The 21764-nt window shown below is 46.3% G+C and overlaps 2 protein-coding genes across 4 annotated transcripts in view; one reads left to right on the top strand and one right to left on the bottom strand.

The window, feature by feature from the left end:
- The window catches only part of RMDN3 (regulator of microtubule dynamics 3), a 15230-nt gene extending 2822 nt beyond the window's left edge, over window positions 1-12408 (bottom strand). Inside the window, exons 1-7 of one of the 3 annotated variants that reach the window (XM_006920485.3) lie at window positions 12278-12408; window positions 11716-11909; window positions 9561-9753; window positions 8994-9137; window positions 4047-4332; window positions 3169-3271; window positions 965-1025 (exon numbers count right to left, since the gene is read on the bottom strand). In XM_006920485.3, coding sequence (XP_006920547.2) covers window positions 965-1025; window positions 3169-3271; window positions 4047-4332; window positions 8994-9137; window positions 9561-9753; window positions 11716-11909; window positions 12278-12354 — 1058 coding nt within the window. In that variant the 5' untranslated portion in view covers window positions 12355-12408. The remainder of the gene's footprint in view (window positions 1-964; window positions 1026-3168; window positions 3272-4046; window positions 4333-8993; window positions 9138-9560; window positions 9754-11715; window positions 11910-12277) is intronic. The other 2 variants (XM_015596007.2, XM_025038835.1) reach the window with 2 other exon arrangements.
- A 5481-nt stretch (window positions 12409-17889) lies between these two features.
- On the top strand, window positions 17890-21654 carry GCHFR (GTP cyclohydrolase I feedback regulator). Its single transcript, XM_006920484.3, has 3 exons — window positions 17890-18082; window positions 19789-19883; window positions 21159-21654. Exons 1-3 carry the CDS (start codon window positions 18047-18049, stop codon window positions 21280-21282), a joined length of 255 nt encoding a protein of 84 aa, XP_006920546.1. The 5' UTR covers window positions 17890-18046; the 3' UTR covers window positions 21283-21654.
- Window positions 21655-21764: the final 110 nt, after the last annotated feature.

The raw sequence follows: 21764 nt of genomic DNA, 5'->3' as shown, positions 1-21764 counted from the left end.
AAAAAAAAAAAGGTCTCATTACCCCATCCCTCCAGCCTTGTATCTAGAAGCTGACATTAAATGAGTATGTAAAGGCCCAAGTTGCTTTTTCATATATGCATTAAATATCTGGGAGGCATTTTGTCAGGTTCTTCCAGAGGCTTATTTTCATGTTTAGTCCAAAGAGTTGTTCCCCAAGAAGAGCTAAGAAAGCATGAGGCCAATTTCCATCCTTGGCAGCCTGGGAGTTCCCAAGTGAAGCAGCACCCGTGACACCCAAGAAACAATGACCTGGCCTTTAAGAAGAGCCCTTGCAGAAATAGTTTCAGCAACAGATTAAACAGCCTCTCAGCTCGCAATCTGAGGGCAGAAATAAGAAAAGCAGGGGGAGAGGTAGGAAAGGAACATTTTCACTAACACTTTGAAGTGCTGGAACCAAGCCCCAAGACAAGTTGGCCCTGATCCACACAAGTTGGCAGAATTTTGGCGCTCATGAGACCACAAACGGCTGTTTCTGTGAGCTAATAAATTGACTACTGAGCTTCCTGGGGGTGAACTCACATCCACTTTTCCTCATGCAAGCCAAGCAAAGAAGCAAAGCCCACTGCCAGCCAGGTATCACAGCGAGGGGAAAGAGGAGGTTGTGCAAGAGAGAGAAACTGCAAATTGTCTTAGCCTCCCTGAGGAGCCAAGAATCCACAAGTTTTATAACTAGGGTGACTCACAAAGCTGCTTGTTTCTCCAAGCCCCAACAGAAAAATAGCTTGTACTCTCTCACCTGCCTCACCCCTAAGGAACCTCCCAAAGAAAACTTCTCTGGGTCCCCAGCAGGGGGGCTGGGTAGGGCATACGGAAATAAAGGCCAGAGCTCCCTCTCCTGGTTCCTCTGGCAAATGCTTTGAGGCCAGGGTGAAGAAAAGAAAGGGCCCACTCTCCACTCTGACCCATGCTGGCTCTCCCCAGGACCCTGCAGGATGTTAATTACCATTGGTGACATTCAGCATTCTCATCCCCCTTCTCCAGAGCAGCCTCTGCTTCTTCTTTTCCTGTAGGACAAAGGTGATCCAGAGTTGACAGGCGCTCCCAAGCACACTTGCAAAGGGGCTGCGGGAAGAATGACTGCTCCAGCTCTCATCAAGGCTTACCAACCTGGACTTGTTTGGAAATAGTTGTGAACTTGAGCAGAATGAAAAAGCTGCAGATAGCTTCTCCGGAATGACTTTTGCTTCACCTCACCTTCCCTATCTCTCATCAGCTGCCCCAGCTACCTTGTTTTTATAACACCCACCTGATGTGCTCATAGCACTTCAAATATAAAAGGGCCCAACGCTAATCTGAAACTGTCCCCAACAGACCTGACCCTGGAGGATTTTTGATTTGGAGTCACTGGACAGGCTTCTGGGTATCCGTGAATCCCTCTGTGGTATTAAATTTTAGGTACACATGCATTTTATTGAGGAGAGGGTCCACAGCTTTGATAAAATTTTTAAAAGAATCCATGATCCAAAAACAGTCATAGCTCTAGGCTCTTCATCAGAACCAAATGGACTGAGGTATGACCAGAGATCACTTTCACTTAGTCTTACCTAAGTATTCTAGGCACCAAGACTAAAAGAAATCAAGGCCTAAATACATGAATGCTCCTGACAGTGGTCCCCTAGAATGTCAAGGAGCCGAGAGCCCTCCAGAGGACCATCATGCCTACACACTGGAGAAAATAGCACCCTGCAAAATGGGACTTCTTTGATTAAAATGGAGAGGGCTTGGAAGGAAACATGGAGAAAATGGAACAAAAGTAATATGTTGAGATGATAGGCTGGCTAATTTGAAATGTTTCAGTAATTATGGTATAATGTATATGCAACCAATACATTTTTAACATAGCTGATGAGACCCTTACATCCCCCTTTGCTAACAGGACCATGTGGCACCACCAGTGAGGGACACTGTCTTTTAGGGGATTTCTCTCTGCCCTTTTCAAAACACTATCTCACTAGGAAAATAATAGGAAGAATGAGAACCAGTTCCTGCTAGGCTAGACATAGGGGTGAACAAATGTCACCTGAGATCCCACAGAATGGCTGCCTCCTGGCAGTCTGCCTTCTAGAGATAGAACAAAATGAAGAACCTTAGACCCAGCAAATATGGTCCTAAAAAGCTAGTGTCCCAGAGCAGTGCCTTCCAGTATGCTCTACAGTCATCTGATCTCCAGCAAGAACAGATCTGTCCAGGGTGCTAAGCTTGAGAAGCCAGACCAGACCAGCGCTGGCTATGGCTGTTTTTCCACCCTCAGGGTTCTTCCTGGCTACTAGTACTAATAAATGATCAATGATCAAAGGGAAAGGAACAGTTCCTGTAGATACCAAAAATCAGACCCAAAGCTGATCAGAACCCTCACCTGAAATTTAGAAAGGAAAGCAGAAATTTTTAAAAAAGAAGCAAATGGTAAGTAAGCCTTAAGCACCTTTAGATAAAATTTCCAGGGATTTTTCTGAAGATCCATATCAATAAACATTCAACTTAATTGGCCTGTTCTTTCTACATGACTTTCTAATTCTACACTTGTTTAGAACTACCTCCAGAGTGAACACTGGAGGTACTGTCAGATTCTGCATTATCAAAGATTCAATAATGTTTGCAAGGCTGTACTTAAAAGTGAGAAAGTAAATGAATCCACTTTAGACAACTGAACCTGGAAACTCACTGATGGTGCATGATTTGAGAGGTGTGTAGCTAGACATCTTACCCATGAATCTCAGTGACCTCATACCAGACAGGGACAAGCCCTGAACCTGGCATAAGTCAGATACACCCTATCCCTCAGGGTATAGATTTAGCAAGAGAAATGCTAAGTAGATCCCAGGGATTTCTAAAAACACAAACAAACTTCAGATTAAGGAGGTTTTGCCAACTCTGTGTTTGGGGAGTTAGAACAAAAAATTGTGCTAATATGATACAGATATTCCTAAAAACGTGCACCTGTGTTACCACCATGTGCAGAGAAGCAGAGACTGTGATCCATTTCAAGGAAGCAGGGGTCTTTGGGAGCCAGTTTTATCCCTAGTGAGTAACTGAGCCACAAAGGCCCTGACAGTCTATACCTTGGTGGTTCTCCTGGGCCCCAACCAAATGAGCTGTCTCCACCTCCACAGTCAGTCACTTTCCCACCAGGAAGCTGTCAGCACTTACCATTTAGGGCATATGACTTCTTCTCGCTCACCTCCTCAGTGAGCTCATACATGTCACTGTAGGCCCGGGCCAGGCGCCAGAGAAAGTCCTGCCGACTTCCATACTACAGACGAAAAGGAGAGGGATGAGGCCCCTCTACCCTCAGCCACAAAGAACTGGGGCTCTGGCCTCCCCCACCCACCCCTCCCGCCCACGCTTTGGTTTGAATTTCCAAGCTAGCGTGTTAGAAATGCTGACTGACATTGGGCCAGCCTTATACACAGTCCTCCACCCCCACACAGCCTCCCTTGTTCAATTAGTTAACTTGCCATACATTAGCCTGTAGATTGCACTATCTACAGAGTGAGGGCATTCTGGCCTTTACTGTAAGGAAGGAAAGGCCAACTCCAAGATGTAACAAGACAGCAAAAGAAGTCTTGCTGACAAAATGAAAAAAATGTGAAAATGCCCAAGAAAGGAGGGCATTCTAACTTTGGAGGCATTAATACCTTGGTGAGCATAAATTCTGGCAGTGAACCTGAAAAGGGATTGTGGTTGAATAACCTACATATTTATCATGCTGAGAACTTCAAGTAGGGCAGGCACCTTGGTCTCTGCCTCAAGGGAAAAGAAGAAAAGGACATGCCAGTTCTTTCCACATTTCCCTCTGCTGTGGGAGGTGGAACTATATAGGAGGCAGAGGAAACCTGGGAGGTGGTAAACCTGGGCCCCTTGGGACAGTGATTAGCCCCCTTGGGAGAGGATGTACAACCCTGGCGGGTAGGTGCAGAACCAGCCATCTCACTCTCATTTCCCTTCCGTTGTCACCTTGCAGGGTCAGTAACCACAGTGGGCAGCAGAGGTCAGGAGGGAGGACACACAGGCAGCTGGAGCCTCACCGCTAGCTTGTTGTTGAGCAACAGCTGGAAGCCCTCCCGCTTGCTCTGCTCACTGCCCTGGTGCAGCTCGTCTGCCTGTTGCAGGAGAGGCAGCACATCCTCCAGGCCAGGGGAGCCTTCAGCCTCCAGGGCTCTGGGCACTGGGCCTGAAGCCACCTCTACCTCCAGGTCCATAGAATCCTTTCTCCCCATCTTCACAGTCTCACAGCTCACTTCATCTTCCCCATCTTCACTCTCCCTGTCTGAGTCCCGCTCATAGTCAGAGTCGGCATTGGCTGTTGTGTAACTGTGGCAGAGAAATGTAAATGATAGAGTGAAGGGAGGGGATTATTCAGCCTTAGAGATCTAAGGTTTGTCCTCCACCAAGAGGGACTCTCCATGGCCTTGTCTAAAGCACCAAGTTAGAACTATTCCCCCCACTTAAGGGCAAAAATTAGTCGTACAGAAAAGTTTCCTATGGGAACTATGGGCTAGGAAAGCGATCCAGGAGGGACAGTGACTGACCAAATTGGGGTGCTGTGACAGGCCAATATGAGAACCCCCTGCTTAGCTACCACCAAGTAGGCCAGAAAATAGAGAAAAAGAAAAAGCCTAGAAAGGTGTGTACCAAAATGTTTCTATCCCAGGATAGAAAGATTAAAAGTAATTATTTTTCTATCTCTTAATATTATATATGACCGCTTTAGTGAGCATATAGTCTTAAAAAATAAAATAGGAACATTTAAGATAAAAAGCTTAATGTACATAGAGCTGATCTCCTGAGATAAATGGCTCACCAGGCTTAGAGTCTGTCAATCATTTTTGCTTTATCAGCCAGACACCTGCCAGAACCAACATGGGTGGATGCTAGCCTCTGAGGCCATGGGCAGACACAAATATCCACATTTTCTTTCTCAATTCAACAGAGATCTCTTCCCAAGTCAGCCACCAAACCTAAACTGCAGGAGGAGTAGCCTTTGGAAACCTTGGGAATTGCTGGGGCGGGGTACTTGTAGCTGAAGCATGAGAGGAGAAAGATGCAAACAGAACCCCTGGGCAGGTATCTCTGGGGCCACCATAAGCCAGGGGTCTCCTAGGGAGCCCCAACTTTGGTGTACCCGCCAAAGAGGAAGCCAAGTTTCAGATCTCAGCCTTCAGCAGCAGCTGATTGGGATGTTTTTCCTAACTGCGAATTCAATCAGACAAAAATTGAGCAGGGCAGAAGGTAAGATTTCCAGGAGCTAGAACCAGACACTAGAGAGCCCTCCAGACTGAGTGCAGGAAAAGCAGGTTCTGTAAGCCAGAAGGTTCTGAAGCAGAGGGAAGATCTTAAGGTCATTTAGGGATAAGACTTCATCCTGGAATGAAAGCAGGAGCAGGATCCCTACGGCTGAAGCAAAACAACTGAAGGAGAGATGAGGGAGATACCTACAAACAAAATACAAGACAGCCTAAAGTCAGGGGCCGAATGTCGTAGGCTAGAAAGCCAGAGACGACAAGCAGGCTCCATCCAGAAGGTACCAAGTGAGCAACCATATCTGGTGCCCAATCCATGCTGACTCCTGCTTTATCAAGGAGCTTCCAGAATCATCTAACAAAGGGGCTCCAGTTAACATCTATTACAGGAACTAGTAAGGTATTTCAAACCTTAATTTCGTCTTGCTTTTTAAGAGGTTATCTAAGTATCCTTCCCCTCTAGCAATTTGCAGTAAAAACTTCACAAATTTAAGGGACAAGGAAAGTGGCATCATCTTCACAACCAACCTAGGTGGTGATGAGTGAGACCACAGGTAGCCTAAAGAAACTCTCAACCAGTTCCTAAGCCCTGGACAATAACTTGCTCCTACTCAGCCCAGCCAGGCCCAAAGTTAAATGGGTGAATAGGTTATCTGGCATGGAGAACTTGAGTCTCATCTCTTTCCATTGCTAGAAAGAAGGGAAGGCCCCATTCCCTACTAGGTTGAAGACTGCCTTGGCCAATCAGTTCAAATCAGGAATGTCCCAGGGAGGGACCCCTGTTCTTATCCCTGCTGGAATACAGACAGCAAGCAGCACAGTCTCTCCAGGGAGCTGAGCCAGGAGGAAATTCCTGCAATGCTGTGATCCCTTTGGGTCCTAAAGGCGAAGGAAAAGGAGAAGTCAGGAGGAGGCTTACTGCCATCCACAGTGAAAGCTGGTAAAGCCCTGTGGGGCAGGGAGGCTCTAGCAAGGCGGCATGGTGAGAAGGCCTATTTTTGCACCTCAGCCCCACTTCAAGGATCTCTGCCTCACTAATCTACAGCCCCACTGCCTGGCACACAGTGAGCAGGCAAACACTTGCTGAGTACCAACACCAGCCCCATGGGCTTCTAGGGCTTAAGAGATTGATCAGGTGCTAGAGCTACATGGGCTGCTGTCTCTACATTCACATCATGTTCTCACACCTCTTACATCACCAACCTAGCCCTTGGAGAAATCTACCAGAGAGAGAGGGTGGCCCTTCTGTTTAATTGCCCAAGAAGAAGATGAGGTTACAGGCAACCTCTCTTGGCTGGGACACCTGGGAGGGAAGGCTTGCTGGAGGATTTGGTGTTTTAGAGCAAGTTGAGTTTTAACAGGGAAGGGACTAAAGCTGTGTCTGGTACAATGCTCAGGAAACAAGCTCACGGACCCACACAGTGATTCTGCCTCTGCCACATTCAGTCGATCCCCTGGGAGCTCAAAGTTGCTTTTTTTTTTTTTTTTTTTTTTAAGAAAATGGGAATACAGCTTTTAGTGGAGAATAGCCCATCAAAAATTCTTATTCTTTCATCCCTCAATGAGGTGCTCCTTCCTCCAGGCCCGCATTCCAGAGTTTGTGGTCTCCCAGAATTCCCCCTTGACCTACATGGCACTGACCATGGCAAAAAGAATTATTCACTATGGCCACTGCCCTAGATGGCACCCAGCTAAACGAGTCTTGCATCACATAACCCATTAGCTTCCACATGCCACACAATCTGTCATGGGGCTGAGCCTGCTAGAGTTTAATTAAGAAAGTCACCCTTCCTCCCATCCCATCACAGGTGGCTGGAAGGCCTGTCCTGCCCCTTGTGGCCTTGGGAGCCCCAGTGAGCACCCACAAGCTTCTCTGGTTAAACATATCGGCTCTCACTGCCCATAAAAATTTGTACCACTTTTTAAAATCATTAAGGTCTTGAGTCTACATCCTGATCTTGGGCAGAGCTGTGACCTCTCCTGTTCAACCATCTTACAAAGTTCAAATGTCAATTCTCCATCCAAGTGACCTGTTTCTTTGGGTTGCATAGAGATGCTCCTTAAGTCTCGGCCCACTAACAACTACTCTGTCCTTCTTTCAATCCAGATGTGTCAAATATTAATTTTATTTTTGCCCCTCCTCTAAAACAGCCCTCTGGAAGCATCTCTCAGCCCAGAGTTATTAGGTAAATTAAAAAGGGCCACTTCTGTTAGCCCTTAAGAATACAGATAACAGAGGTCAGATAACCCAGGCATCAGTAGTCATGGATGGAGGACTAAGCTCTTTACCAAGACTTCACTTGTTTCAGGAGACACCTAAGCAATAATAAAATCCAGCACAGCTGTCCAATAGCAGTGACATGGAAAAAGAGAGTAATACTATTAATTTTCTTAGAAAACCAAATGAGGGACAGGTAGAATACAATGGCCCAAGCAAGAAAACAAGGCTGAAATCTCATGAGTAAGATATACTGAACACACTGCTATGGGCAGTGAGCTGTGGCAGCTCTTAGTCAACGGGAAGAATTCTCAAGGGCTGCATGCGACATGTTTTCCTGTGAAAGCCCTTCTGTGCCCTGATGACCAAGCCATGCCTCAGATTGCAGACCCTCACACTGCTGCAGCTGAGCCTGGCTAAGCCTGCAGATGAGCCCGGCTAAGCCTGCATTTGGCAGTTGTACAACCCGAGGCAAGGCAACGAACATCGCTAAGCCTCAAGTCTTCTCTGAGAAATGGAGAAAAGGAGCACCTACTCCACAGGATCCTGTGAGAATTAAGTGAGGAGATACCTCTAAAGTGCTAAGCAATGTCTGTCACAAAGGAAGAATAACTGGTAGTTAACATTATAAAGTGTTTCAGCTAAAGAGAGACAATGCTGCAAAGATCATTGTGCATGTTTATAGCTAAATTGGCCATTCTGACCTGACAGAAGGCTTGGCTGTTCTCTGTGCCTATCTTTTCCTTAAGGAAGAATAAAGGTCTGCAGAGGCCACCAAAGAGAGATCAGCCTTTAGACCTCATGCAGGCCACCTGGATGACTGGAGCTAGCAGCAAAGGGCAGATGCTGCCACTGACGGCATCAGGCACCACCACAAAGATATTCATTTAGACTCTATGCTTGGGACCAAAATTTCAAAACGGCACTAGTGGTTTAAAATGAAAAGCCTTGAGTCTGACCAAGTTTAGAGTCCACAAGATTCTTGCCTGCTGCCCTTGTCTCACAGTAAAGCCTGTGCTCAGATCTGCTGGGCCACCAACTACTCGGGACAGTCACATCCCACCCGTACAGTTGGCAAGGGAGCATGAGCAAGCCTGCCCTGTGGGAAGAGGAGAACTTTTAAGGAGAGGGGAGCACACTCTGTGCTAAGAGAGCTCTGTAACCTGGCTTTGCCACTCGGTGAAGGAAATAAAGTCCTGTGATAACATAAGTAAATGCCCAACTAATGTTACAGGAAAAGAGAAATAAAAAATACAACTATGTAAAAAACAAACCTACTGAGAGGAAAAAAAACAGATGCAAGCAATAGCCATTGTTAAAATTTCTGTTCATCTGGATGACATAAAGTGGATGACTTTTCTTATTTCAGCTGTACAGTATTTTATTTATTCATACCCTTATCTTGTTCCAAAAGTTACTTAGAGCAGCTTGGTGTGAATTTTCCACTGATAAACTTACTTTTACAAAACGTAACCTGGCTGGAGCCACAGCTGCCTCCAGAAGAGACAACTCACCCGCCTTCGCTCTCTACATCTGTGAATGTGGCTCCCGAAGTGGCCGTGAAGTAGACGGAGCTGGAGCCAGTGGAGTCACTCCTCTCCCGGGCAAATGGGAACCTTTGCCGCCGAGACGCTCTCTGGTTCTCTTCCATGTGGGACCTGAAAAGCAAGGTGGCATTGATCTTTCCAGAGGGTAGCATTAGGCCCCATCCAGCCTATCCTTCCTCTCACCATGAGGGAGCGTCTTACTACTACTCCTCATTAAAGGGCCAAGAGCAGAGAAAATCCTGGGTCTTTCCACTCAAAAGAACAAGGGCAGGTTTCTGGACCCACCCTGCATGGGCAGACCAGGTTAGATAGAACAAAGCATTTCAGCTGTTATGACAGACCATGAGGGCCCAAAAGCAGCTAGGAAGTTATACAAAGAAAGGTACCAAGCCTACAGCTTCCCTGCCAGTTAGGTGAAAAGCTATAAAGGTGGCTTCCTCCTTAGAGACAGACAGCAAAGGGCAGAACACAGCTCAGCTGAAAAAGCTATAGAGGCAGTGAAAAGCTGGGAGGAGAGGAGGCCACATTACTCACCGTATCTCCCTAACAATCTGCCCAGTAAGCCCCTGCAGGCTGCTCCTCAGCTCCTCTACCTCCCGCCGCAGTGCCACTAGACCGGTCAGCACAAAGTCCAGGCGGTCCAGTATCTCCTCTTGCCCTTCTCGTGGAAGGCTGGGCAGCACCGCAGCATCTCCAGCCTCACCTGGGACTGCCCGCAATGGCCTCACTGAAGGAAGGAGGACAAGAGACAGTGATGCCCATGAGGAAAAGATATTGCACCTAGAATTCAAAAACACTTGCTACTCTTTGGAGTTCAATTTACAAAGACCCTTACAGCTCAGAAAGCATATGTTCAGAACTAAGTCCTGGTAATGAGTCCCAAGTAACTATCCAGAAAAAACAACAAGGTCCCAATCTCTAAACAAGAGCCCTCTGTTCTAAGAACCTTCCCCAGCAGGGCCTTCAGCAGTACTGCACACCACAGCAGATAATGTAAAATTCTTGCAAAAACGAGGTACCTTTTCAAAGGCAGGACAGCAGCCCTGTTAAAGAAAAACCTTTTCCTAGCTACAGGTATACCTCAGAGATATTGAGGATTTGGTTCCAGACCACCGCAATGAGTCAAGTATCGCAGTAAAGTAAATCATAATCTTTTGCTGGTGGAGGGTCTTGCCTTCAATTTGAAGAGAAAAAAAAAATGCAATATCTGTGAAGCACAATAAAGTAAGGCATGATAAAAAGTGGTATGCCTGTATATAATGCACAAATGCATATGAATTTATGTATTATATACCAGTCAAATATAAAACCAGTCAATATCAACTACACAGCCAAACCAAAACTGAGCTCACTCAAATTCTGCTTTTACTTCACAAAGAATAGCAAAGGAAACTCTGAACTCCTCTCAAGAACTTCATTTAGTATCATCAGAGAGTGGCAAAGAGAAAAGGGACAGTTACTGAGAGAAAAGTATCCTGGGAAAAGCCCATCCACACACATTGGAAAAACAAGCTCTGCATTGAGATCTAGGTAAATTCCCACAGTAAATGCTAGTAAACTAATAGCTACCTAAGACAATTATACTGGAAAATTGAAAACAGGAAAGAAACCAGGAAGGCAGGACCCCCAGTCAAGCAAACATAAATCTGTTAAAGAAAATCTAACAACAATCTAGGCCAGATTACAATACACACTCAACTGTGTTCAAGAATGTAGAGCAAGAAAGACCCCTGGGAACATAGGTACTTTCTCCCAACCTCAGCCAAAGAAAGACCACTGCTAAGAAATTACAAACAAAATACAAGGAAAAGGAAGGAAAGACAAGTACACTTGCAACACTAGCTTACTACCAGGTTATAAAATGCTGACAGTTTCAATCTAAGGTGATAATTCTTTGAAAACTCCTAAAACTATCTAAACCACCTGGCATTTGGTAATCAGATAAAACACTCATTCCCAATTAACATGAGGTGAGATGATCTGAATGCTCCTCTGTTACACAAACATGAGGTTTAAACAAGCCCTAGATACTCTGCTCAAATGAGTTAATTTAATATGAAAGTCTTGCAAAACTAAAAGCACTACCCATTTCAGCTGTGGCTGGCTTTCAACTATATTCAGCTTCATTCTAAGTGAAGTAAGTGCATTCCCTGCCCCATGCTGTGGAAAGTCCACAGGACAAGGTGACCAGGCCCAATCTGCCACTTACTTGCGATGTGACAACCTCAGAATAGTTACACAATCTTTTTAAATCTTGATTTCATCATAAGGAGGATAGAAACACTTGGACTAGTCTTCAAGATCCCTTCAAATTCTAATACGCAATTAATATGTAAACCTCAGGACTTTTAATTCCTACAAGACTAATGTTTCCTTTTGCCTACTTTTGGACTCTTCCTCTACTTACTAAATACCCCACCCAACACTAAGCAAGTGCCTTTAATACACATAGAGCTCTACTGTGGCAAGGACTAAAAGTGAAAGCTAAACAGCCTTTTCACGATATACTCTCTTGGGATTATAGGGGAATGAGTACAGAAGAAGGAGACTGCTTTCCTTTTCAATAAGCTTTCCAAAAGGTGAAAATTCTCAGGCATCCCCCTCCGTTGTCCTGTCCAACAGGCAAGGCAGCCTGGACCCCAGGTCCATCCGTCAGCCATGCCTGCGGCCTCAGTGGACCGGTTCCTACCCTGGCGTCCGGGCTCTGAAGTCTGTGTGTAGTCCAGGGAGTTGGGCAGGAGCTGGCTTTGACCATGGCGCTGGGTCCGTTTCCACCGCTGGCTGTAAAGGGCACACAGGAATCCAAGGCCTGCGGCGGTGCCCAACAGCAGTCCCAGTCCTGAGCAGGCGCCGCCCAAGGCCCCCATTCTAGACATGATGTGCCTGCAGCCCGCGTGTGCCACCGGGAGCAGGCGGGCGTGGGGAGAGAGATTAGTGAGTGTGGTCCACCCACCCCCATGCTGAACCCCTGGAGATACCTCCTTGCCCAAACCCTGAGCTCCTGACTCCCCTCACCCCAATCCGCCAGTCCTAGTGCCCCAGAACCGCACCTTTCACCCAGCGTGGACCAGCCTCCCCTCCAACATGCCCCCTAGTCCTGATCCGGCAGTCGAGTTTCTGGGTCTCCAAACCCTTCCCCAACCTCACGACACTGCAGACCACAAACCCGCCGCCCTAGCCGCAAATTCCTGATCTCCCCTGCGCCCTTCGAAGGTGCCCTGGCCTGGCAGGAGGTAAACTCAGACTCTCACCCGGCTGCTCTCCACCATGACAGCAGCCACCGCCACCCCTCGCTGTCAATGGCCGTGACGTCATTAAACAGGGCCATCAGCCCCGCGCCCGGCTAGGAAGGCGCGGGGAGATGACGACTCCGGGCTGCGCCACAGGCCCTGTTATTTGCTGAGGGAGGGGCCACGGGCGCCGCCAGAGGGGCGGAGCCAGCAAGGAGGCGGGAAAGGGGAACGGAGCCAGAAGGAGAAGGGGAAAGCAGACTTATTGGGCGGTTACCAGAGCAGTAGTTCCCACGGGCTGGCAGTCTGAGGTTCCATTTCTCTCGTTACACCAGATTATCTGTTCGTCCCAGAATATCTTTCTACTTTCGCATCTACTATTGCTTCTGCCTAGAATGACCCATTTTCACCTGGAAACACCACCCTCTCCCACCTTTCCTTACTGTCATAACTCAGACTTTGATTTCGGCTTAATTTGTTTATGCATTTTCACTCAAACCACTTTCTAAACACTAGTGCCTCTGGCAGTTCAAATTTGAACAGATAAATTGTTCGTTAGCCATAAGAGGCCCCTGAGTCCCTAGGGCCAGCTTCTTAAATACTCTTACCATATACACTTAAAAAACTCAGATGCACATCCCAGCCAGTTAAAAAAACCAAAACCTTAAACCTGACATTGTCGTTATTACATTAACCAAGGACAAGGTTATAATCTGTTTTTCCATTTCTAGAATGTAAATGAAATTCGTTCCTCTAATGATAACATTTTTTAACATTGGAGTGAGGTTAAAATTTAATATTTGAGTGAGGTTAAAACTTGCATTGATCTGATTGCTTGAATTGGTTCAGATACCATTTTCAGGTTGTTTTAATGTGTTCATCAGTTTTTCTGTGCTTATCCATGGCCCACAGATTTTTATGTAATTCCATTTTACTCATGATTTTATGCAACTTCTTGTAATTTTAGAAACTAAACACAATTTTATAGACTACGATTCCAATTTTATTGTCAGCATTTCTTAAGAGTTAAAATTAAGTTTAGTGACAACCAAAATATCTAGATCAGTCCTCTACAAATCTTTGATTAGATATTATATTAACTTACACATACGACTACATTTTATGTATATGTACATTGCAAAGAATAATTTAAAAGCAATGAGGTATAAAAGCTTAAGGAATAGAACTTCACCAATACCTCCTACTTAAGAATTCTTAAGAATTCATTTCAATTAGTACCTCTTGAAATACACTAGAGAATTAATTGTAATTGTTCTGGTTGTGAGAAAAGAGTGTTTTCTAATCTTTATTTTTTATTAAACTTATTGGGGTAACATTGGTTAATAACATTATATAACATCAGGTGTACAAGATTATAATTTGACATCTGTCCTCCCCACCTGAAGTCTAGTTTCCTTCTGTTACTATATATTTGACCCTCTTTATCCACTTTGCCCTCCCCCCGCCCTCTTTCCACTCTGGTAACTACCATTCTGTTGTCTGAATCTATGAGTTTGTTTTTATTCTGTTTGTTATTTTTTGTTTTATATTCCACATGAGTGAAATCATATGGGTTTTGTCCTTTTCCGTCTGACTTATTTCACTCAACATAATACTCTCAAGATCCATCCATGTTGTCACAAATGGCAATATTTTATCTTTTTATGGCTGAGTAGTATTTCACTGTATATAGGTACCACATCTTCTTTATCCATTCATCAATCAGTGGACAGTTAGGTTGCTTACATGTCTCGGCTATTGTAAATAATGCTGCAATGTGTAAAAAAAATAATAAAATGGAACCACTTTAAAATGGAGCCAGAGCTGCCATCCCAGAGGAATTGTTTTGCATATCTTATGCCTCAAACCTTTGGAATGTTGAACAGGGTAAATTAACCTTTGGACTGGGCCTAAAGCAACTGTGACCCAAAAAACATTTTGCAAAGATAAGAAAGTAAACATTCTGTCTATTGGACTGATGACTATGGACTGAAAATTAACAACATTGTTTAGGATTAGCATCACTATGTTAGCTTATGTGCACCTTTCTTATAAATACCCCTTGTCCTTGTCTCCTAATCAGAACATTCATTTGGGCTTCTGCCTGAATCAGTGCTTCCAGAATTTTCTTTTTGATCTCAAATGCTTGTTGCCTCACTTGGCCTTTATTTTTAGGTTAACAACTGAACATAGGTGTTTTTAATATCCCTTTTCTGTATTTTTTTCTCATTTTTCTGAAATAAGAATGTGTTTCTTTAGTAATAAGAAAAAATATTAACTTAATTTTGGAAGGAATAAAAATTCATTTCCTCTGGGAAACCTTTCCAAACCACCGCTTTGATGAAATTAATCTTTTTATCTTCCTTTGCTCCTGAGGCTCCGTTACCTCCATTACACTTGATTTAATGACTATTTGCTTTCTAGTCTGTCTACCTCCACTGGATCGTTCACTCTCCTAGGACGGGGTTCACGCTTGATTCATCTCCATGTCCCCTGTGCCTACCACAGCTCTAAAGTAGAAGTCATCCATAAAAACTGAATGGAAGAAGGAAAGAAAGAAGGAATGACGAATATCCAGGCCCTGCCACTTTGACGATGCTTTTCATGATGAAAAGCTGAGTTGTGGAAAAACAATTTCTCCTCTATTTACAAGGGAGGAAGATCTGCCAGATAAACTGACTGTGGCAAGAGGCAAAGCCAGATGGGCAGACCAAGAGAGAAAATTCATTTCCCCCCCATGATATTAAAGATGCTATCTGCCGGGTGTGTGGCTGCCAGGGGCAATCAGAAATGGGGTGGGTTATTCTGAATGAAGCTCTCTATCTTATGTTGCATCTGCAGACCAGTTTTGCAAATGTAATAAAGCCTTGGCAGCCTGAGATAAGCACTGCCTTTCAGTCTCCTCTCCACCCCTCCACAGCCCAGTCTGAGAGAGAAAAGCAGAGCAGACCCCAAACTCCTGTCCTGCTCTCTGCCCAGAACATGACACCTTCATCTACCTGGCTCTTCCAAGAGAAGTAACATAGTCAAATGCCTTGGAATGGTGGCTTTATCTATCCCTTGTGTTTAACCTCTAAGAGACTTGACCCTTTAAAAAGTTGTTCATATTTTTTAAATTGTTCCTATAAATTATTTAATGACTACAAAAGAATATTTATAATACATATCTAAAGATTGAGTACATTTATAACTCTTTGTACCCATGTCCTAGTATAAGAAAAAGAACATCACTTTTGCCTTTTAAGATGCCTCAACGTCTGTCCCCATCCTCTTCTCTGAGATAAGCCCTTCCCTGAATTTACATTTATCATTCCCTTACTTTTCTTTATAATTTGACCACATATTTTTATCCCAAACAATACATTGTTTAGTTTTATAAGTTTGTGAGCTTTATGTAAATAGAATTGTTCTATGTTTTTCCAAGATTTGCTTTTTCACTGAGCATTTTCATTGCTATATAGTTTCCATCGTATGAATTAAGGATTTACAAGAACTTTATTTCATAACCTGTGGCCCAACATTTAGATTTTTGCAGTTTGAATTCTGAGGCTGCTTACAGAGCATGACTCTACTCCTTGGACTTGGAAACTGCCTGCAGAACAAAGTCTGTCTGTGCTGTTTGATTTCTGTTGATGAGTAACCCATAAGCTTTGTTCTATAAGCCTGGACTAGAACTAGGACGTTGACAAATGGCTAATCCTCGGTTACCCATGGTTCTGTATCACAGGTCCCACTTGATGACTACTGGGTCAGTTGCCCCCGTCAGTTAGAAAATGAATGATGTAAGTTTGTGGTCTTGTTTCCTCTAGCAACCTATCTCTTTGATGATCACCTGCTAGCAACTTATCCCTTTTAAAAACCCTGTTCTCTCCCTCCCACCTCAGAACATGTCTCTCTGGTTTAAACCAAGGTCTACGTTCTCTCATTTGCAAATCATATGTGAATAAAACTCTTAACTTCTTCTAGAACTTTTGTTAAAAGAATCAACCAAAAACTTACTCCACTTTCAATGGACATAGGACTGTTTCCAGTTTTTTGTTAATTACAAACAGTGCTGTTATGAATATTCTTATACATGTATCCTGATGCATGTCAGTGAGTTTTCCTGAGGTTTATGTAGGAGAGGTTTGGCTGGGTCTTAGGGAATGCACATCTGCAGCTTTACCAGATAATGCCAAATTATTTCCAAGGTGCAAGTTAATTTCATCAACCATAACAATTTGCAATGCCAACAGTAGTGTTTCAGTTGTTAGATATCTTCACCAATACTTGATGTTTACTTATTGTTTTTGGTAAATCATTAAAACAGTTTCTAATTGTTTTAAAATTAGCTTAATTTGCATTTCTGGGATTTCTAACGATACTGAACATCATGGTACATGTTTATTGGCCATTTCCAGTCCCTCTTTTGAAAAGTACGTATTTGAGTAATTTGCCTATGTTTCTTCTATTGATTTATCTTTTTCTCATTGATTTGTAGTTCTTGATATGTTCTAGGTGTTAATCCTTTGTTAGTTTAACAAATCCTTTGTTAAGCATGAATATGTCTTATCTCTAGCTAAATTGTTGGGGGGTGTAGAGAGTACGGAATAATAAATTAGACCAATAAGGATCCTTTAGGATTACAACTCCTATTTCCCTTACAGCCCTCTCCACATGTCAAAGTGCTGGAGGCACAGGGCATGCCCCATAAGAGACCTTAAGTGAAGTCAAAATTTTTCAATTGCTGGGCAGGCAGGTTACAGGCTGTTTTTGTTTTGCTTTGTTTTTTAAAGAACTAATCACAACAAGACAAAGAATGTTGAGTTGTCAGGTTTTGATACATCCAGATGAGGGCATGGACGAACCAAAGCAAACTCGCTGCCCTCTCATAGGTGACTGGTGCGGGGATGGTTGTTTGTTTTGCCCTGGGTGTTGCCTTGTGATCTGCGTGTGCGCCACATCTTTCTAGCTTCGCTGGAAGCTCTCTGAATTGAAAGCCAGATTCTGTTGGTTTAATTCCCCCCAGGCCTGGCATCCAGCCAAGCGCTTAGTTCCTTTACAGCTTTACAGGTAGTGCCTCAGGAATGCAGGGTCCCGCCGCTGTGCTAGGAATTACAGTCGGAGAGGAGCGAATGCGCAGCGCACCGGAGGTGGTATTTTAGTTGTAGCCACAAGTTTCCTACCCCTGTCTTTCCTCTGCTGAAGGAGTCTCTGGAGAATGTGTCTTGGGGGTGAGAAGTGAGGATCCACTAAAAGCTTTAGAGGCATCCCTGAGTGCGGTGGGCAGGAGCTTGGGAGGCTTCAGCAGGGTCGCCATTTGCTCCCTGCTCTGCTTCACTGGAACGGGGAATGGGGACCAGCAGGACTTTGGAACCTGTTACTGGAGATGTTGCAGTAAGAGGGCGCAACGTCAACACGCGCGCTTGGCGCCACGGCCCGCGGTAGCCAGCCAAGCCCGGGGGGCCATTCCCACCTCCAGGCCTCGAGTGCCAGAGCGTACCCGTACAACACACATCCTCCATGAGGCTCGATGCCCACGGAAACCACGAGCGGCGCCACAAGGTCCTGTGCGCTGCCCTGGGGGAGGGGCGGGCCCTGAATCTCCGGGTGTTGGAGCGCGTCACCGGCGCCCGCTCCTGATTGGCCGGCGGCGGTCACCGGCTGTGCGCCCTGGGATTAGGCAATGCCCCAAGCCAGAGCCAGAGTAACGGGACTAGGGGCTGCGGGTCGCAGTCCCGGAGCCCAAGGGGCTGGGGTCGCAGCCGAGCCCAAAGCCCAGGGTGGGAGCCTGGCCGCAGCGCATGCACGATGCCCTACCTGCTCATCAGCACTCAGACCCGCATGGTGAGTACCACCGCCCGGCTAGTTGGAGTTAGGGCCGGGCCGGGACCACAGGGACTATGGCCGCACCTTGAAGCCTCCCTCCCTGGCAGCACTGCGGGTGCTGGGCCCAGAAACCGCCTGGGACACGCGCCCTCAGGCCGCGAGGAGGGAGGCTGGTGAAATGACTCTGCCCGGATCTCGGGACTCAAAGCTCTGGCCGGCCGGTGCCTCCAGAGCCGTGAAGGAGCCCAGGTGTGTGTGTCCCCGCGACCCAGCGAGCTCCCGGAGCTTGGGGCTCCTGTTCTACCTGTCCACAAGAGGGCCCAACACCGACAGGGACCCAGGAAGCCCTGGCCTCATACGTGCAATACCCACTGACCTACACAGACCTGCTCCGCAGAGGGGGAAAACCGTGAAATAACCCGAGAAAAAGAGGTTTGGAAAAGAAAAGGATATGCTAAGACGCTAAAACATCTATGCCAAGTGCCTGGTCCACCCACAGCCACTAGCTGCATCCTTAGGCACTTCGAGTAAGAGCCGTCCCTGAGGCTTTAGGAAAGAAAAAACCTTCCTGCTCGTGAAGAAAGAGGAGACTGCTGTCCATGGGGTTAGAGGTGGGGAGAACTCCATTTAGGGGTCAGAAGTCACTCCCCTTTATCTAAATGCAGTTTCCTCGTCTAAGAAGGAATGCACTTTTTAGCTTCGGAATGGTATGATTAGGTCCCCAAGCTGGGCAGCAGGATGCTCCTCTGCCCCTTCCCACTCCCCAGTGCCTGAGTGATCCATCAATGAACAAACAGGCAGGCGCAACACAGGACAAGAGAGGTCTTGGCAGTGCCCTAGGGCAGCGGTTTGAGAACTAGTTAGTCATTGTTAAAATGTGGTCCCCTGGGCCCCTTCCCAGACTTCCTAAAACACTCTAAGCCTGGGGTGTGGGAATTCAGTGCCCCTCGGGTGATTCTTTTAATATAGCAACTTTATTGCTATATAATACACATATCATAGAATTCACCAACCTAAAGTGTACAATTCAGTTTTTAAGCATATTGAGAGGTGCGCAACCATCACTATAGTCAATTTTAGAACGTTTCCATCACCTTAGCCGTCATTCCTCATTCCCGCCACCACCTCCCACTCGGCGCCCCAGTCCCCCAGCCTCAGGTAACCACTAATCTACTTTGTCGTAATATGTGGTATTTTGTGTCTGTTGTCTTTCACTTACATAATTTCAAGGTTCATCTGCATTGTAGTATGTATCAACACACACTCCTTTTTCTTGCAAATAAGATTACATCATATGGCTATACTGCATTTTATTTATCTATTCATCCATTGAAAAATATTTAGGTTGTTTCCACTTTTTGGTTATTATGAATAATGCTGCTACAAACATTTCTGTACAAGTTTTTGTGTGGACATGTTTTCGTCTCTGTTCTCCAGGTGATTCTGATACACACACAGGTGGTGGTACCTGGCACGAAGGTGCCAGTAGTCAGGTACTGCCTAGCTCAGCTTGGAGTGGCTAGGGAAGCCTCACATTGCTTCGTCAGTTCATCGACTGGTTCCACCCTCTCCCCAGTTGTGCTCAGCCCTCAAAGTCCCTTACCACCCCCTCTAGCCTTTACCTGAAGCTGGCTCAGGGCCAGCAGGCAGGGGAGGAAGGAGAGGTGAGACCTTCCACCTCTACCTGGCAGCCAGCAAAGCAGCCTCTGTGGCTTACCTTGCAGGAGGTGGGCCCCACAATGGTGGGCGACGAGTACTCGGATCCAGAGCTGATGCGGCATCTGGGGGCTTCAAAAAGAAGTGTCCTGGGAAACAACTTGTAAGTAGTGGCATTCTTAAGTATCTTCTGCTCAGTTGCCCCTAGACCTGTCCCTGTTCCCCTTACACATCACCAAGCCCAGGGACAATGCCACTGCCCAGTCTCAGAGCCCCTCTGTCTCCTGGGGTTCTGTCCTCTTGTAGGGTTGGTCCCACCCACAGTCTCACAGCCCCCCAGGCTTGCTCTGGAAGCTTTCCCATTGGTCCTACCAGGGAGCTCAAGGATAAAGTCAAGACCCAGGACAAAGTCCCAGAACAAAGTCCAATTTCCCGGGATAAGACTTGCATAAGTGGGCTGTTCCTTGCTCTGTTTTCTTATCTCCAAGCTAGAGCCTATCAAGATAGGCACAGAGGGAAAAGTTTCTGTTTTGAAGAGCTGGCTAAGTAACAAAGCTAAGCCCTAGAAATAGGGGGCAGGCAGCCTGGGTCCTACTTCCAGCTCATCCAGCTGCCTGGGGACTCAGCCTCTTCTCTTGGCATCCTTTACATAGCTCCTAGTCTAAACAGTGAGTGCTGCTTCCTTTTATGCCCCTCTCCTTACCCTTAGGCAGGGAGAACCCTGGCTCCACAGGCTAGAATTCCTGACAAGGCTTCCCAGAATGAGCACCAATTCAAAAGGGGCAAAGAGGAGGTGAGCTGGTGCCAGCTGCTTGGGTCATTGTTGGAAGCCAACCCCATCCCTTTGCCATGAAGCATTTGTCTCGAGATGCCCAAAATGGGGCTTCAGCCCTTTATCTACTTGAAGACCCTTTAGAATCAATTCACCCTGAAAGAAGGGGAAACCAAGCATTCTCTGTGATAGGGAGTGGCACCCAGTCGGGTGCTATTAGGGGCCACCTGTTGCTCCAGGACTGTAGGGTAGCCAGGGCAGCAGGAAGGGTTAGAAGCCTGAGGGAGGATCCTGGGGAGAGCAGGCTGCTCTAAACAGTGCAGCAGCCCAGGGCATGTGGGTCTTCATCAGACTAACACAGGTTCTATTGTCTTATGACATTGGGAAAGCTATTTACATTCTCTAAGTTTTCTCATTTATAAAATGGGAACAATAATGGTGCCTTCCTTGGGTTGTTGAAAGGAATGAGATAATGCATGCAGTGCTTAGCAGAGGAAGGAGGCAGAGAATGTGCACTTAGCCTGGCACTTGGAAGACACCAGCAAATGTTAGTCACTGTTACGAGTATTCCTGACCAGGCCTGGTCTTTAGCAGATACTGGCTTTGTATGAAGAGCTTGTGCTGTGTACCCCGTCATGTTGCCCCTTCTCTTCCTTCTGTTCACAGTTTTGAGTACTACGTCAATGACCCTCCTCGCATAGTCCTGGACAAGCTGGAACGAAGGGGCTTCCATGTGTTGAGCATGACAGGGGTGGGCCAGACGCTGGTATGGTGCCTGCACAAGGAGTGACCTTCACACTGAGCAGCAGACAGGGCACCGCTTGAGTGGTGCCAAGAGCTCTGATCCCAAGCCCTTGCCTCCCTCACTACCCTGCCCCTCTCTTCTCAAATCATCATTTTTCCTTGGCCCAGCACCACTGGGCAATAAATGGCCTTCTCTGAAACCTGCCTCAGCAGGGGGCAGGGCGGGCAAGGCCCTTTGCGTGGTGCTCTCAGCAGCCCCTCCACCTTCCGGCCAGGGGCCCTGGAAGAGGCCATGTTCATGCAGAGGCTGAGAGTCTGGCAAGAGCCAGGCTGTCCCTGGCCAAGAGCATGGCCCAAGGATGGGCAGGTGGTTTCTATGTAGCTAGTCCAGACCAATAAAGGGCTGTGATGAGTGGTTGCTCCTCTCTGCAGGGACTCTCACCAAGTGCCTCTCTGGGGGGTGTGTCCACTGCTGGGAGGGAGAGCCCAGAAACCAGGGCCACACTTGGGCAGGTCAACACCCTACAC

This window comes from Pteropus alecto, unplaced genomic scaffold (genome assembly GCF_000325575.1).
Source record: "Pteropus alecto unplaced genomic scaffold, ASM32557v1 scaffold86, whole genome shotgun sequence".
NCBI classification, from domain to species: domain Eukaryota; kingdom Metazoa; phylum Chordata; class Mammalia; order Chiroptera; family Pteropodidae; genus Pteropus; species Pteropus alecto.
This window is presented reverse-complemented; position numbering and strand designations above follow the sequence as displayed.

Bases quoted from the DNA above. Each gene is read 5' to 3' on its own strand.
- GCHFR (XM_006920484.3), top strand. From the start codon at position 18,047: ATGCCCTACCTGCTCATCAGCACTCAGACCCGCATG. The intron at 18,083-19,788 runs GTGAGTACCACC...CTTACCTTGCAG, and splicing joins TCAGCACTCAGACCCGCATG to GAGGTGGGCCCCACAATGGT. The intron at 19,884-21,158 runs GTAAGTAGTGGC...TTCTGTTCACAG, and splicing joins AGTGTCCTGGGAAACAACTT to TTTTGAGTACTACGTCAATG.